The following is a 17,047-nucleotide window of genomic DNA, read 5'->3' as shown; positions in this document are numbered from 1 at the left end:
ATCTTCCTTTGCAATTTGGATGTCTTTTATTTCTTTTTATTCTCTGATGGCTCTGGCTAGAACTTCCAGTAAATGTTGAATAACAGTGGTCACCACTGTTAAACATCACTGTTAAACACCACTGTTAAACATCACTGTTAAACAATACATCATTGTCTTGTTTCTGATCTTAGGGGGATAGGTTTTAGTCTTTCACCACTGAGTTTGATATTTGCTATGGGTTTTTCATCAATGTCATTTATCATGTTGAGAAAGTTTCCTTCTATTCCTAGTTCCCTGTTTTTTTTTTTTTTTAAATCATAAAAGGATGTTAGATTTTGTCAAATGGCTTTTCTGCATCAGTTGAGAGGAGCATGTGATTGTTTTCCTTCCTTCTATTAATGTAGTGTATTACATTGATTTATTATCTTAGGGCGAATCATCCTTACATTAGTGGAATAAATCACACTTGGCCATGATGTGTAGTCCTCTCAATACACTGTTAGATTAGGTTTTCCAGGATTTTGTTGAGGATTTTGCATCTATATTCATAAGAGATGTTGGTCTGTATTTTTTTTCTTGTGGTGTATTTGCTGTCAGGGAAATGCTGGCTTCATAGAATGGGTTAGGAAGTAATCTCACTCAAATGCCACAGACTCCTGCTGTTCTTACTGAGATTTAAATTTTTTTGAATAAACATTTCTCCATTTTCTGTATGCTCTTAGGCTAATTTAGAGAGACTTTAAATGTTTTTCTTTTCTTTTAAAATAATTTTCATCAGTGAAATATTTGTTTTTATTCTTCTGGGGAACATGTCCACCAGGCTCTCACATAACCATTCCAGACGCCTGCCTCCCCTTGTCAGCTTTTTGCATCAAGGCTGTACTTACTTTGATTTTGACTGAGTTGCTCATTTCTTGGAAATCTTTTTTTTTAAGGATTATAATGAGGGTGTTTTCTTCCAGAGAGAATTTGTGTTTGCTTCTACCAAGGGGCCGGTTCAGGCCTAGTTTTACCTTAAATATACCTGGAGGATTTTTGGGGGATGATCCAGGCAGTTTTAATTTGGATTGAGTCCACAAGAGGGCCAGCTATAGTTCCAGCTTCTTACAGGGGGTGTCTCCTGGATTGTGGGGGCTGGCAAGTCTGAGATTTGCTGGTCCGGCTGGCAGGCTGGAAACTCTCGGGCAGGTGCCAATGTGCAGCCTTGAGGCAGATGTCTCCTTCCTCAGGGAAACCTCACTTTTGCTCTTAAGGCCTTCGAGTGCCTGCACGAGCCTACGCCCAGCATCGAGGGTGAGCTCGTTTACTCAGAGTCAACTGATGGCAGCTGCTAAGCACAGCTGCAGAGCTGGCAACACCCTGATTACTGTCTGAGTACCTGGGCACTATGGCCTCACCACGTTGACCCCCAGGGTGGGGTGTGTACGCCTGAGCCCAGGTACCTGCCCTCCAGTGGGTCCTAGGAGGCTGGAGGATGCACTGGGTTCCAGGACGTGTGCACAGGAAGGAAGGCGGGGATGCTTGTGCTCTGGCTCACACCCCAGCCCTGGAGCTGGGCACTGGGGTGCAGGGGGGTGCCAGGCAGACTTCCCGGGAGTTCCTGCCAGGACCTGGGGAGCCCCTTGCTCCTGCCCACCCAGCGAGAGAAGAGGGTGGTCTAGATGACTCCCAAGGGCTCTTTAAGGAAGTGTTCAGACTGGGTTCTGAGGTTCTAAGTTTGGACAGGGTGATGGTTTGAAGCTGTATGGACCTCAGAAATGTGTTCTTAAAGTTAATCCAATCCTGTGGGTATAAACCTATTGTCAGTAGGACCTTTTGATTCAGTGACTTCTGTTAAGGTGTGGCCCTGGGTGGGTCTTAATCCTCTTACTGGAGTCCTTTATAAGTGAGTGACAAAGGAGGAGAAAGCCACGGAAGTAAGAGCTGGAAGCAGCAAAACTCAGAAGAGAAGGGAGAGCCCAGCAGAGCCGCCATGTGCCTCGCCATGTGATGGAGGAGCCCAGGACCACAGCCCGTCCTCAGGGAGAAAGCACTGTCTGGTGATGCCTTGATTTGGACATTTTTCTCAGCCTCAAGACTGTGAGCTTGTAAGCTAATAAATTCCATAGTTAATAAGCCAACCCATTTTATGGTAGCCTCCTGAGCAGCTTTAGCAAACTCGAATGGACCGTCACAAAGAAAATGCCAGAGTCTGGGGACCCACGTCCAGGGACAGCTGAGATGCCTTTTTGCTCCCTTTTCTGTTTCTTGGGCTTCCAGTTCACAGCTTGCCCCTGCCCTGAGGTGGGCATCTTCTGTGTTCACTCCCAGGCTGGCAAGGGGGAGAACATCTCTGCTACCTGTGGGCAGGCGGTCCAGGTAAAGGCACACCCCCACGGAACCCCTGTGGGCACCCAGCCTTCCCCCAAGCACTGACTTTACTCCATGTATCCCGTCTCATCCCTGCTGGCTCAGCGTCGCCATCCTTCCTGTCTGCTCGCAGTGCCGTGGCCATCACGAAGCCACAGAGGTCCTGTTTTCAGCTGATTGGCCTCATTTTCCCATCCATCAGTGCGGGGTGGGCTGGTCATTCTGGGGGCTTTTGAGTCCAACACAAAACCTGTTCTGGGTCATCCTACTTCTGTCTCAACTCTCTCGTGGCCTGGGGCAAATCACTCCTTGGTCCCCGGCTTCCGGTTCCTTGTGAGGGAACCAGGGGACTGCCGGGGCCTTTTCTGGCACTTCACTGGATGAGCCTATGGTTTCCTCTGGAATGTCCTGCAGATGCCATCTGGCAGCTGCAGAGAGAAGCTGCTTCAATCTGAGGTGGGTCTGAACCCACAGTTTCCTTATTAACAGCTATATTTACTCAGCGCTCGCTGTGTCCACGGCATGTGCTCTGCAGAGTGAGATGCGGTGGGGAACTTAGGGGTCATTCTCTAAGCAAACGTTGACTAAGCCTTTCTAAAGCACTGGCAGGGTGGCAGAGGAAACGGCTTTATCAAAAGAAAAGTGCAATGAGATTTCTTGCACACTCAAAAGGAGGATTTCGACCGCTCCCCTTAAGCGTAGGACCAGGTGCAGAGTGGCCTCTGTCTGGATGTTGTGGTCAGACAGTGTGCATCCATCTTCCAGCTGCTTTCCCTGGAAGATCAACTTCTGCTGGTTGGGAGGAATGCCCCCTTGACCTGAATTTTGGCCTTGACATTCTCCATGGTGTGCCTGGGCTCTGCCTCCAGGTGATGGATGGTTTAATGCATTGCCCCTCTGAGAAGGTTTATTAAATACCTACCACAGTTGTAACAGTGATGCAAACCTCTGTGAGCACATGGCTTAATTTCATCATCACAACTTCCTAGGGAGGAGGGGGCTTGCTCTCTTCCTTTTACACTTGATGAAACTGAGACTGAGCTGGTGCATAGCAAAGCTTGGGGTTTGAGCCCAGGGCTGGCCTTCTGTGAGTTTTTTTTCTCTCTCTCTTTTGATTATTAAGAGAGGAGCCAAAGTGGAGGAGGTCCCCTGGCCTGGTGGAAATTGTGGCTTTGGAGGGGGTGGGTGGGCTGAAGGCCGGGGGGGGCAGGGCCTGGCGGGAAAGAGCACTTGCCCAGGGAGGGCTGCTGAGTGAAGGCGTGATGCAGTGGGGTGGGGCGGTGCTTAGGTGGGAGAGACCCGGAGGGGTGACAGAGACGTTGTGTACCTGGGGGAGTGGAGCGCTTGCTCCCAGCGCCTCCATGCCCAGTGACGTTCAGAGACTCCCCAGGGCGCTTCCCTGCTGGGGGCACGGGATCCTCCAGCAACCCGGGCCCCGGCACCCCCAAATCCAAGGGTGACAGCTCCAGAGGGCCTGGATTGTACAGCCCAGGCGGTCCTCAGCAGCCCCACGGCCTCCTCGGCTGCCTCTTTTATGTGGAATTGTCCCTGGTGTCTTTCCCAAAGCCTTAGATTCCTTCTTGGGACAAGGTTCCGGGTGCCCATGGCTAGCCTGACTTGTCCAAGACCCCTCTCCACGCTCCTCCTGCCCCTGCGAGAGCCCATCGACTCCTGGCTTCCCTTGCCTGCTGCCCTCCTTCCCCTGCTCCTCTTTCCCTTCCCCCTTCCCTCCCTCCTCCCTCCTACTCCTCCCTTTTCCCCCTCCCTCCTCCTTCCCCCTACTCTCCCTCCTTCCCCCTCCTTCCCCCTCCTCCTCCCTCGTCCTCCCTCGTCCTCCCTCCTCCTCCTCCCTTCTCCTTCCCCTCTCCTCCTTCCCCTTCCTCCGCCTCCCCCTTCCTTCCCTCCTCCCTCTTCCTTCTCCTTCCTTCTCCCCTCCCTCCTCCTTCCCCCTACTCTCCCTCCTTCCCCCTCCTTCCCCCTCCTTCCCCCTCCTCCTCCCTCGTCCTCCCTCGTCCTCCCTCCTCCTCCTCCCTTCTCCTTTCCCTCTCCTCCTTCCCCTTCCTCCGCCTCCCCCTTCCTTCCCTCCTCCCTCTTCCTTCTCCTTCCTTCTCCCCTCCCTCCTCCTTCCCCCTCCTCTCCCTCCTTTCCCCCTCCTTCCCGTCCTCCTTCCCCCCTCCTTCCCCCTCCTCCTCCTCTCTCTCTCCCTCCTCCCCCCACCTTCCCCCTCCCTTGTTTTCTCCCTCCCGTGTTTCCTTAGGGCTGAAAGAGGCACACTGACCCCCTTTCCCGTCTTGATATCATAGTCTCTCCTCGGTGGCCTCAGGTGGAGTCAGGGTTGAGGGAGCTGCCTGCCAGTGTCCAGCAGTGGTTCCCCTGCTAGCACACAACGACCTCGCATGGGCTAGCCCCGGGCGCCTTCCATCCTGAGCGGGTCCTTTTGTTTCGGAGTGAGACGCAGGGCCTCCTCACACTGTGCCCTCCTCATAGGTGCGTGTCCCCGAGTGGGCGGCTGCAACGAGACACGCATGCTGGAGAAGCTGCCGCGGTGCGGGGAGGCCTTCGCCGACAGGATGCGGAAGGTGGACGTCTGGAAGTGGTGCAACCTGTCCGAGTTCATTGTGTGAGTGACAGCTGCGGCCCGCCCTCACGGCCCCGCCCACGGCCCCGCCCACAGGACCAAGCCCTCATGGTCCCGCCCACGGCCCTGCTAACATAGCTCTCCCAACAAGGCCCAGCTTTCCTGGCCCTGCCCGTGGCCTTATGTGGCCCTGCCCACGTGGCGTTTTGTGCTTCCAGCTCCTTCCCAGGGCCCCAGACCCTCCCGTGTGGTCCCCCTCGGAGGCACACAGCCCCCACCCCTCTCCTCCCACAGCAGCCTGTGCTCCCGCGGCCCCCTGCTCTGTGTGTCTGCTCCTCTGGGAAGCCTCTCTGATGCCCACTTCTCGTCCTGCACTGCTGGCCGCCCTGGGGTGACCCGCTTTCCCTCCTGTGGCTGGAAGCAGTCCTGTGGTATATCTTTCTCAGGGCATCAGTCAAGGTGGGGTCCAAAAATCCTAGAGAAATTGAGTTCCACCAGTTACAGCTGGAGTGGGATACATCTTGCCAAGGAGGGTCCAAGTTCTAACAGCGGCCCAAGATTTTGATCTCCTTGTGATCACAGTTCACCGTCTTTACTTGCTGCCTGGAGGTTCCTTGGGAATCGCTGGTGGAACCCTCCCTGCCCTGGCCTCTCCTCCCATGTCTCGGTTTACGAGGGCCGCTGTGACAAATAGCACAGGCTGGCTGGCTTAACACTAGGAATGTACTCCCTCACCGTGTTCTCATTTGCTCGGCTGCCGAAAGTAATCTACCAAAAATGGGCTGACTTCTACAGTGAGAATTTATTAGCTTGCCTCTCTCTCTGAGGCTGAGAGACATGTCCAAATCAAGGCATCATCAAGGCAACGCTTTCTTCCCAAAGACCGGCTGCCGACGATCCTGACTCCTGCCACGTGGCGAGGCATGTGGTGGCGCCTGCCGGGCTCTCTCTTCTCTTCCGAATGTCGGTGCTTACGGCTTCTTGTTTCCTTGGCTTTTCCTCTTTGAATTCATTCTCTTATAAAGGACTCTAATATGAGGATTAAGATCCCTCCTGAATGAAGTGGGTCATATCGTAACTGAAGATCCTACTCACCAAAAGGTCCTGCTTACAGTGGGTCCACATCCACAGGGATGGGCTAACTTTAGGAACAGACATTTCTAAAAACATATGGTTTTGGAGACTAGAAGTCCAAAATCAAGGGGTTGGTAAATTCTCCCCAGATTCTGTAGCGTCCCAGTGCTAGCTTGCTGCATGCCTTCTGGCACCTCTGCCCCTGTTGCATGGAGCTGCTTGATCTCCTGAGTTCATTCTAACTTCTGGCTTCCCAGAAGGCCTCCAGACCCACCCGGATTCCACCGGACCACGCCGTCCCTAAATGCTGTCTTCAAAAGGCCCTGCTTATAAGAGGGCTCACTGTCACGGGAAGGCAGGTTAAGATAAGAGCACGTTTCTTTGCTGGGCACATAACTCACTCTTCCGCAGCCTACTTCTCCCACCTCAGCCTTGGGGCCCCCTGGCTGCCGCTGGCGGCCCATGCTGTCCCCGCCAGGCATTCACCTGATGAGCCCTGCTCAGCCCTGCAGATGCTGCCATGGTCTCCCCTCCAGGTGTGCTCGGGCGCAGCCCCTTCTCCTTGAGCCCACCGGCCCCTGTATTCTCCTGGCCTTGCCGTGGCCCCATAGACAGTAAGCTCCTGGGGGGTGGGGACCGCGCCCACAGCCACAGCGTGGGGCCTCTCACAGTGGAGGCAGAGTGACTGCTGACCCAAACGGAGCCAAGTTCCTAAGTGTGTGCTGTGGGGGTGCAGATGTGGGTTCAACCAGGCCCCTTCCTGTCCTCGAGGGCCCCTGGCAAAGGCAGCCTGGACAGCAGGCCTGGGGTGACCCACGGGGTGGGGTGGGGTCAGTGAGGGTGAGATGGGAGCTCGGGTTCCCCCAGGGGGCTGAACCTTGCATCCCGCTTGCTCCTTTCGGCACCCACATGAAAGTGTCAGCGAGAGAGGAAAGAGAGCAGTCTCGTTCCACGGCTGGGGTAGACAGGACAGGGGGCAGCAGGGAAGGGGTCTGAGGGCCAGAGACAGGTGGGAGGAGGAAGCTGACTCAGTAGTCTTGATGGAGCCAGAACTTGAGCTAGCAGTGGGGGAGCCGGGACCCATCTGGGTTGTCCTGCAGGGATTTGGGCCTGCTGCCCCAGGTGCCATGGAGAACCAGTGAAGCCTCCCCTGCAAGAAGCTACTGGCTGTTGACCTCCTCCTTCGCCCTGGCCAGAGACCAGGGGGTTATTCTCTGGAGCTGCTAAGACAGAGGATCTCTGGGCCTCCCCACCCAATTGGGGGCACGGGCACCATGACCCCAGGAGGGAGGCCGCAGGAAATGTGACGCCCTCCCCTCTTCCACTGGCTGCAGATGCTGGCAGCTGGCTGGAACTGCAGGGCCGGAGACTGGACAACCTCTCCTGAGGACCCGGGGCAGGCGCAGGGGCGAGTAGAAGGTGGCGACGCTGTGGGCTCCACCGAGCGCCCGGCAGGCCCCATGTCCCTGGAACGGTCTCCTCTGGCAGGCTCAGAGTTTTCCATTGGCTCTTGAGCCCACACCTGACCATGGGCATCCACTGGGTTTTAGGACATCTGGCAAAAGCCTTGGAGCCCCAAGATAGAGACTAGAACAAGCCAAGCAGAGCAGCCCAGGATGTGCAGCAGGAGGGACTCTTCCCAACAAGACCACAATTAATATTGGCTGGGAGACAAGATACCCCATCCACAACCTGAGAAAAGGCTATGATGAAAGGGGAGCATTCAGAGAGCAAAGAAAGGGCCCTTGGAACTGAAAAGCATGTTCCAGAATAGAACCTGAAGGGAAGAGTTGGCAGATACATTTGAGGAAATCCTCCAGAAAGGAGAGCAAAACTCATTCGTTCCTCTCAACCACTTTATTGGGGTAAGAGAATTCATCCCATTTAAAGTGGAGAAACTGAAGCTTGAGAATGGGAGAAAGAAGACAGTGACAGCCCAAGACGCCTATCCATAGTAGAGTTCTGGAAAGAGAGAACAGGGAGGTTGGAGGGATCTTGTCATCACTGGAGCAAGGAAATCTCACAGAGCCAAGGGGATGTGGAGTTTCAGACTGAGAGGGCCCTCTCCTAGCGTGGTAGATGGAGACAGTCCCTCAGCAAGGCCCAGCCCATGAGCTGTCACAGCTCTCGAAACAGAAAACCTATGTGTGTCCACACAGATGCAAGGCACAGGCTTTCTACAAAAGCTTGGGGCTCAGGATGCCTTCAGATCCCCCAAAGGCAGTGCTGGAAACCAGATGAAAACAGAACAAGGACTTCAGAATTTTGGAAGATTGTGTGTTCTTGGCTAGAATGCTGTTTCTGGAGAATCTGTCAGTCAAATAAGAGAGAAAGAAGAATGCTGTCAAAATGCAGAGCTTCCAGAATTTTCTTTCCCAGGCACCCTTTCTTAGGAAGCAACTGGTTGGCCGTGTTTCACCAAAATGAGGAAGTCAAGACAGAGGAAGACATGAAATACCAGAAAGGGGAGGTCCGAGGTGGGAGAGAGGTGAAGGGCTCCCTAGGAGGATGGAGGGGGCACCTGGGTGGCAGCAGGCCTAGGGTTGGCCTAGGGAAACCTGCCCCACCTAGGTGGTGGCTGAGCCCTGTCGTTGTCTGACTTCAGATTCTGTCTGCTGAGGTTGCTGTTCTCTCCCGGTGCCCAGTGACCTGGATCAGCTCGGGACATCCATTCGTTACTCCACTGATGTGACCCCGCTGGTCTGGACTGGGCCTTCATAAGCTCAGAAGTGGCTTACTTTCCCCGACTGCATCCTGCCTGATTGCCCATGAGCAGTGCACACACAGCCCTACCAGGGCAGTGGCTGGGAAGACCCCTCTTGCCCAAGCTCATCCATGGCCTGGCCCTAGAGCTTCCCGGAGAAGCTCCCATCACCTGTTGGGCAGCCCAGTGTGTTCTTCCCTGGGAGTTTCACCCAACTGCTGCAGCCCGACTTCTTTGTCCAGTTAAGGGGGTGGTTGCTACTGGGTTTCCCAATGAGACATGATATTGCCTAGGGATACATACACAGGTGGTAAAACTTAAAGAAAAGCAAGGGGATGATTAACGTAAAAATCAGGTAAGTGTTTACGTGGGTTGGAGAGAGAGGGCATCCAGTTGGACGGGGTTGGTCCAGCTTCCAAGAGACTGCTGATACTTGTCCATTTCCAAGCCTGAGTTGTGGGTACATATTGTTTAAATGGTGTGTCGAGCATCCCAGGAGCTGAGGGTGTTTGTGTATATATGTGGCTCTGGGGATCCAGACTGAGGACATGGGAACCCATGGGGAGGCCCTGGATAATCCAGGGGACATTTGGGAAAAACAGAGAATGGAAAACACTACCTATCAGAATCATTTTCCTTGATGCAAGTAGCAGTGTGTCCTTATTAATGCCTTAATTTTTTCTTCAGGACTGAAATGAGTTGATGAGTCAATAGGGATTGGAATTCCATCCTTCTGCTCTGCAGCTCCCTGGGGAAGCCAGAAAGCCATGAGGTGTAGACTGGAAAGCCATGATGGGTAGACCAGAAAGCTGTTACGGCTGGACCAGGAGCCATGAGGGGTAGACCAGGGAGCCATCGGTGGCCTGCCACCTCAAGCTTTTCCTTCCTGGGCCTCAGTTGCCTCCTTAAAATGGAAGGGTAGTAGGAGTTGGGATGAATAATCTACTACTAGTTTGTGAGTTTTTTGTGAGTACCAGGCAGTTTTAATACATTTTAAACTGCACCCCTCAGCCCTGCCAGCCCAGGACATTGCAGAATGCCCTGGTATATGGGAAATCTGCAATGTACTTTTATGAAGAGTCAATCGAAGACCTTTTTTTCAGTTCTGGCCTTCTGCAACTCTTTGGTCATGTATGTAATAGCCTGAATTTTTGGTGTCTACTCACCAGAGCATCTGCTATTATAATATATTAATATATCCTGTGCCCACCCTTCTCAAGAAGCACCAGCTATGTGGATGCTTACATGTAGCCCCAGGGAGTGCAGCCACTCCCTGACCAGGTGCTTGTGCTAGCACCACCCTAAACACCCAGCAGGGAAGGTGGGGGTCTCTGAGCCCTCAATGAGCACCTACCCCGTGCCAGGTGCTTGCTAGGTGTATACATATATATATGTATATATGTAAACTCATTGGCTCTCTAACCACCTCATTGGGCAGGTATTATCAGCTCCATTCACAGATGAAGAAACGGAGGCTCCAGAGTCAAGGAACATACCTAGTCACAAGGGTGGCAAATGGCCAGGCTGGGCTTGGAGGACCCAGTCACACTGGCTCTGCCCCCCAAGCCCTAAACCGTGGTCCACACTACCTTCTCTGGTGGGTGCCCCAAAGCCTTGGATAAGCCCTGCCTCGGGTTTCCCCAGCTCTGGCTGGGAGTCGGGTGTGGGGAACAGAGGTGACCTCCAGCCCTGCCCTCAGTCATTGGCAGTTCTTGGGTGGTGAGGCCTCACGGGCTGCACCCTCTCCCACTTCCCTCCCTAGATTCACGGGTCTGCCTGCCTCTGAACTTGGAGTTGCCCTGGCTTGTCTCAGCCATACCTGAGACCTGGGGGTGATTGTCATCGGTGGTGTTCCTGGGTTTTTGAAAGAGCTTTGCGGGCAGCATGGGAATTATACAGGAGTCACTGGTGATTGCCAGGACACAAGAGGATGTTGAAGACTTTCTGAGGCCAGTGGCTATCGAGGCACAATGGTGGGTTAGATGGCGCCCTGCCTCCAGGCCAGCTGGCTGTGGACTGTGGATTCCAGAGCTGGGGGCCCTATAGGAGGATCAAGTTTGGGGAAGATGAGGGTTTGTCTGGGGACACATGGTGTCGAGGTGCCTCAGGAGCCTGGGCAACATCCACAGGCTGGGCTCATGTTTAGGGCGTGGGCAACCCAATTGCTGTGGACACAGGCTTAGGGCCACCACCTTGCCCTCCTGCTCCTTTCCGCCCACCTTGGCTCTTCCTTCTCAGGTGAGCTGGAAAAGCAGAGGGGAACGTCCACCCTGCCTTCCCAACCTCAGAGGCTGGGAGGCTCAGCCCGTGCTCTGCCCAGGTCCTCCCAAGAGAGGGAAGAGCCTCCGCAGGGCCCTGGCCATGGGATCAGCCACTCCCTGCTTCCTGCATCCCTTCTGACATTTCTGGGTAATAGCCAGACAGAGACAGTGTTCTGCGCAGGAAGCTTGTTGGAGGAAGGGCCTCCTTCCTGTGTGTGGTCAGGCCAGGTCACTCCCTTCCTGGACGGCCAAAGCTCAGGAAGGAGGAGGAGGGGACACCGAGGCAGGAAGGGCCGGCCACCTGTGAAGGCCTGGATGGCACGCTTCTGGCTGCAGAAGAGGGCAGGGCAGGACCTGGTGAGGAGGCCGCTGGAGTCCCATCCTGCAGCCAGAAAGTTAGGGGAGAGGAAGGAAACAGGTACCCCAGGAGCGTCTTGGAGCCCCCCAAGGAGCCCGGGGGGCTGCAGACTTGCCTGCCTGGCAGGCTGTGGGCTGTGTCCATGGATAGCGGCTGGGTGGGGTGGTACCGCCAGCTAGGTGGCTGGAAGGTCCTGGCGGCTGTCCCTCAGCCTCTCTGCAGAGCACCCTGGCAGGTGGTTGCCAGTTTCTGCCTTGCAGACCCCACTGGTGGCGAGGGCTCCCCGTCCTGCAGCAGCTCTGCTCCCCAGGACAGTGGGCTCTTAAGTTCTTCACGTTGCGCTGAGGTCTGCATCCCTGTGTTTTGGCTCTTGGTCGAAGCCTGGACGCAGCATGGTCGGCATTTGTTTCGTGTGGACAGGGAGACCCCTGGAGGACAAGGACTAGGCTCTGTGCTGGTTAAGTGTGTGTGCAGCCAAAAGTGGGGCTGGGGAGGGCGACTTCCAAACAGCAGGGGCTCCCAGCCCCCTCTGCCAGCTGCTGGTGCACGAGGTGGACTGACTTGACTTCTCCAAGGACAGGCGGGGAGACCTCTGAGCGCGGAAGGCTGCTTCTCTGGCATCCCCCGGCAGCGGTGACTTCGCATGCCCCTGAGCAGTCAGCTGGGGGAGGGGTGGGGGTCCCCGCTGGGCAGACCCTGGGCACCTGAGCGAGTCACGGACTAAGTGACGTGGCAGAGGGTGTGCGGCTCTGTGCGAGACCCTTGTCAGCCCAAATTGGGGGCACACGGGAAAGCCGAAGTTCTGGGAGCAAGTCATCATTGGAAGGCCGAGTAGAACAGGGTTGTTGCAGGGGTGAGGGGAGGAGGTCAAGGCAGAGGCGGGGGCGTGGGCAGCTGTATGCAGGGAAGGGGCAGCGAGCGGGGCATTGAGCCCTGCCCAGTGTTCTCCCCGGCCAGGAGACCTCGGTAGGCGGGTGGACCCCAAGGGATGACAGTGCGTGAGGGCAGCTCCCGACCCGTGCGCCAGCAGCCTCCTCGCACGCGGCCCAGAGAGGGCGAAGTGACTTTCCCACCAGTGGGCGTCCAGGCCAGACCCCCTACCCCCATCCCGTTGCCCTCTCGAGCCCTTTTCTTGTTCCCATCAGCCTGGAGGGGGTGCTGGGGAGCCGGCCTCAGGAGCCCTCTCTGCTTTGCAGATACTATGAGACCTTCACCACCTGCACGGAGGCGGAGACCAACGTGGTGGGGTGCTACTGGCCCAACCCCCTGGCCGAGGGCTTCATCACCAGCGTCCACAGGCGGTTCTTCTCCAACTGCACCATGGACCAGACCCACTGGGAAGACCCCCCCGACGCGATCCTCATCCCCCTGGTGGCCCTCCCCGTCCTGCTGACCGTCGCCATGGCCGGCTTGGTGGTGTGGTGCAGCCAGCGCGGGGACCAGCTGGGGTGAGGGCGCAGGCCCTTGGCAGGACAGCGGGAGCCACGCCTTGCCAGCCGGAGGGAAGCTCCTGGGCAGATGGTGCCCAGAGCCCCAGGGCCGTCGGGGTTCCCGATGACCGGTCGGCCGCACGGTGGGACTCGAGCTTTGTGCCCTCGCTAGCCCTTCATGCTCCTTTTCTAGCCAGTGGAAGAAAACGGGGCCAGGGCCAGAGCTGTGTTCTGGGCACAGCAGCCACCTGCCCCCACCCTGAGCTCCCTAGGGCTGGGCGGCGCCCCCCAGGCCCAGCCCACCCCAGCCCTGCCCCCGGGCCCAGCCCCCCCAGCGCCTGTGAAGACCCCAGGGTGTGCCCCTGGCCGTGGAGATGGAATTCCCGAGCCTTCTTGCTGCGGAGGGCACCGGAGACCCATCCCCAGCCGGAAGGTCTGAGGAGACGGAGGAATTGGGCTCCGGAGCTTCCGCAGGAGCCCTGTGTAGAGGCTGCAGGCTTGCCCTTGGATAGGAGCTGGGTGGTGGGCCAGAGCCCCTCGGTGGGAGGCCGAGGGCCTGATGGCTGGGGCTCACTGTGGCGGTGGGTGGGGTTTGCGGGAGCCCAGCCCCAGTCTGGTGTCTGTGTCCTTGAAGGAGCCTCCAGGTGTGGGGAACACCCCCCTCCCCCAGCCCCTGTGACATCCCATGTGCCTGTGCCCTGTGGGCCGCTCTGTCTGTGTTGTCTGCTTTCCTGAGTAAAGAGTCATCCTTGTTTCCTGGACATCCTGTTTTATTTCCAGGGTGTTCAACGAGACAGTGGGTCTCGTGGCACTGCCAAGACCTCCCCGCCCGTTTTAAGGATGCGGAGCATTTGAAGTCAGAGTCCCAGAGTGTTGGGCAGAGAGGAAGAGGCCCTCAGCAGGAGTGCCGTGGGCCAGAGAGGAGAGGGCCCCCAAATCCAGCTCACAGCCCTTCCCAGCCTCCCCCCACTCCCCGCCCTGGGGCTCTGTGCATGGAGGGGAGGCTTTGGGTCTGGACCCAGCTCCTTCAGCCCTTCCGAGGGGTTCCTTGGGATTGTCAGGCCCCCACCTGGTGGTCTTCTGGAGGGGGGGGTGCCCTAACCAGGTCCTGATGGGGTGGACACAGGTCTCGGAGGCCCTGCCGGAGCCAGCGGGGGGAGCTTCCTCTCCAGAGGTCCCCTTGTGCATTTCCTAGTTCTGTGGTCCCTGCAGCCTCTGGGAGTGAGATGTCAGCTCCAGGGAGCCTTGGCTGTGAGGGGGCTGAAGCGAAGCCCCCTGAGCTTGGGGGTTTGTGGCCCTTTGATGGCCAGGCAGGCAGGCAGGCGCGCGGGTCGGGGGCTGGGCCAGGGCGCGGCGGCCAGGCAGGGGGACTGTCTCCTCCACCTTCCTGGGCCAGGGGTGGGAGGCTGTCACTGACATGAGCCAGCTGTGACTCTGGGCACCCTGCTGTGCAAACTCGGAGCTCACCTGTCACCTGTACAGGGAACAGGTCGGCCCCTGAGCTGCTCGGTGCGGGGTCACGCGGACAGCAAAGCCCTCCCAGGTGTCCGAGCCCCTGCCCCTCTTGGGATTGGGCCTTTCCTCTCAAGGGGTGGTCTCAGGACCCCAGGCAGAGTGGGAAGGCAGAGCTGCTGGGCTGGGGGCACACCCTGCCCGAGTGCCCCCAGGGCGCAGACTGAGTGCTGCTGTGACCTCTCTGGGCCCCCTCCCCAGAGAGGCAGGCTCCTCATCGTCATAAACCAGCACCCAGGTGGCTGGGCCTGGCCCTGTCACAGCTGCTCCCCCTTCCCCGGCCCCCCGGGGCCAGGAGAACCCTGGACCCCCTTCTCCTTGCCTCCTGGCCACTTTCCACGCCTCGCTGGGCACTGCTGTGGGTGGTGCTGCATCTGAGGCTGAGCAAGGCCCGGCACCCACCTGTGCCAGCCAGGGCCTTGCTGGGTGAGTGAGAGGCTTTGGCTCAAGGAGGCCAGGAGGGAGTGAGGCCGAGGAGAGCGCCACAGAGATGTAGGAAACCAGCCTGAGCAGCGGTCAGTGGTCATGCGTTTTGGGGGGCTGGCTGTGGGGGGGGTGTCAGGGGACCTCTGCTGCTGGGAGTGTGAGCAGGTCTGGGTGGAAGAGCACCTCCCCAGGCCACCCCCCCCCCCCCAGCGTGAGGACCGCGAGGAGGAGGGCGCTGGTGAGGAGGGGTCTCAGCCCGAGAGGGGCGCCTGGAGCAGGTGGAGCCCTTAGCCTGCCTGTTAGCCAGGAAGCTAGAGCAGAGAAGAGGACGTTCACGGGAACAGCTCTGGGAGGAAACAAGAAGAAACAGAGCCGGGAGGGCTCCGCTTCCGGGAAGTCCACAGGCTAGGGGGGTCTTCGAGGCGAGGGCCCTTCCTGGGGGGGGGGGGGGCCAGCATCGGCCCAGGTAAATCAGGAGAACAGGATGGGGGCGGGGCTGCAGGGTGGAGGCACCCCGGGATTCCCTCTGGATGGGGGTGCCGGCAGGAAGGGTCACGGGGGGGTGAGTGGGTCAGGGCAGCCACGGGCAGGCTGGCGAGAGCCTCAGGGTCCTCACCTGGCAGAAGGAAGTGAGGCTGGGGGCTAGAGGCTGGGCGCGGTGGGGAGGGGGGCAGGGGGCAGCCCAAGAGCAGGCCAGGTGTGGCGTCCCCTGCGCTTAGGAAGTCTCGGCTGCAGCGTAGCAGGCGGCGGATCACCCTGGGGGGTGGGCGGTGGGCGTGCGCTCTGGGCACCGCTGGGCCCCCTGCACTTTCATTTGGTCTCGTTCTTGCTGGGCTGCCTTCACTTTAGCAGGTTCAGCTCTACGTAAGGAGTTGCTGGCTCCACGTGGAGCTACGGGGTGACGTGATGGAATAAATTCAGGACCCCCTGGTTGTCCGCTGGTCACTGGAAGCCAGGTCTGGACTGAGCTGCTAGCAGGGCGGGGAGGGGGCTTCCTCCGAGCCCTCCCCCGCCCGGCCTCCTGCCCGGGGCTCAGCGCGGCTCCCCGGGCACCGTGTCGCCCTGGGCGGGCTCTGCCTCGGGCTCCTGCCAAGCTGACCTGGCCGGGTTCTCCGTTCCCCGAGGTCCCGCCCCGGGTTAGAAAGAAACGCCCGGCCCCTTGCTGGTGCTCCGCGGCCTCGCCCGCCAAATCCCCAAATCCGCCGTGTTCCTCGAGCCCTGCACCCTTTTCAGGTAGCTCTGGGCGTCTTACGCTCGGCACACTATTGACATTTGGGGGCAATAATTCCATGGCGCGGTCAGGAGACTCAGCGGCAGCCACCCTGCCTGCACCCACCCTAAGTCGTGATAACAAAAATGTCTCCAGACGCTGTCCTGTGTCCCTTGGGGGGCGGGGTCGCGCCGGTGGAGAGCGCCAGCTGGGCATGAAGGACCTCTTCCTCTCCATCCTCTCCCCTCCTCCCCCGCAGCCTCAGCGCAGCCAAGGCGGCTTCTTAGAAGGCGGGGAGGGGGTCACGCGCAGCCCCCACGTGCGTTTCCTCGCATCAGGAGGATGTGCGGTGGAATGCCTCTGAAAGGTGGCGTTTGTGTCCTTTACCCTTTACGGGGAGGAAGCCCAGGAGGAAGAGATGGATTTCGTTGTCTTTCATTTCGTTTCAGTAGCCCTGGCTAGTCTACGTTTACTTCCCACTGGTCCCCGGTTTTAAATTCTCAAGACTGTTTCTTAGGCGACTGCTAAGCCCCTTCTGTGTCGATTGTGAGGGAAACAGTGGAGCAGTGTAAGAAGGGAGGTCTGGGAAAGCTCCGGAAGCTGGCGTTCCAGAAGAGGCCAGCACTGTTGCTTTGGGGCACCTTGGGCGCCGAGGCAGCAAACCCAGAGTCCCCATCGAGGAGTGGGTGCCCCTGCGCCCTGGCACCCCCGCAGAGCGGGCAGGGGCCCTGCCTGTGGTCCTCCCGAGAGCCGTCAGGTGGAGGTGGGAAAGGGAATTGCAGGGGTCAGGAATGGGCTGAGCAAAGCCCCAGAGTGGGACTCCCCAGGGGTGTGTGGGGGGGTCCTCAGCGTGAGGCCATGAGGACCCTGTGAAGATAGAGGGGAGCCCCTAAGGGGCTCAGCAGGAGGGTGACATTTTACACATTTGACCTGCAGGAAGACACATTTTACACCCTGACTTACCTGCCTACACACCTGCGCGTGTGTGAAACGGAATCCTTGCGCAGGACGCCTGCTGTTGCCTTCTGAGCAGGGTCCCTAATGTGTCCTGGGCTGCATTTGTCCAATGGCTATACAGGAAGGTGGGACGGGGTGAGGGGGTAGACTCGCAGGGAGCAGGGCGACGAGGACTGGGAGCCAGGATGGAGTCAGCTGGGCGGGAT

General features: G+C 58.0%; 1 protein-coding gene across 1 annotated transcript in view; it reads left to right on the top strand.

Moving 5' to 3' along the window:
- The window catches only part of RAMP3 (receptor activity modifying protein 3), a 36,758-nt gene extending 23,261 nt beyond the window's left edge, over positions 1-13,497 (top strand). Inside the window, exons 2-3 of the mRNA XM_058296661.2 lie at positions 4,819-4,951; positions 12,503-13,497. Coding sequence (XP_058152644.1) covers positions 4,819-4,951; positions 12,503-12,758 — 389 coding nt within the window. The 3' untranslated portion in view covers positions 12,759-13,497. The remainder of the gene's footprint in view (positions 1-4,818; positions 4,952-12,502) is intronic.
- The last annotated feature ends 3,550 nt before the right edge of the window (positions 13,498-17,047 follow it).

The sequence above is a fragment of the Dasypus novemcinctus genome, chromosome 5 (genome assembly GCF_030445035.2).
Source record: "Dasypus novemcinctus isolate mDasNov1 chromosome 5, mDasNov1.1.hap2, whole genome shotgun sequence".
NCBI classification, from domain to species: domain Eukaryota; kingdom Metazoa; phylum Chordata; class Mammalia; order Cingulata; family Dasypodidae; genus Dasypus; species Dasypus novemcinctus.
This window is presented reverse-complemented; position numbering and strand designations above follow the sequence as displayed.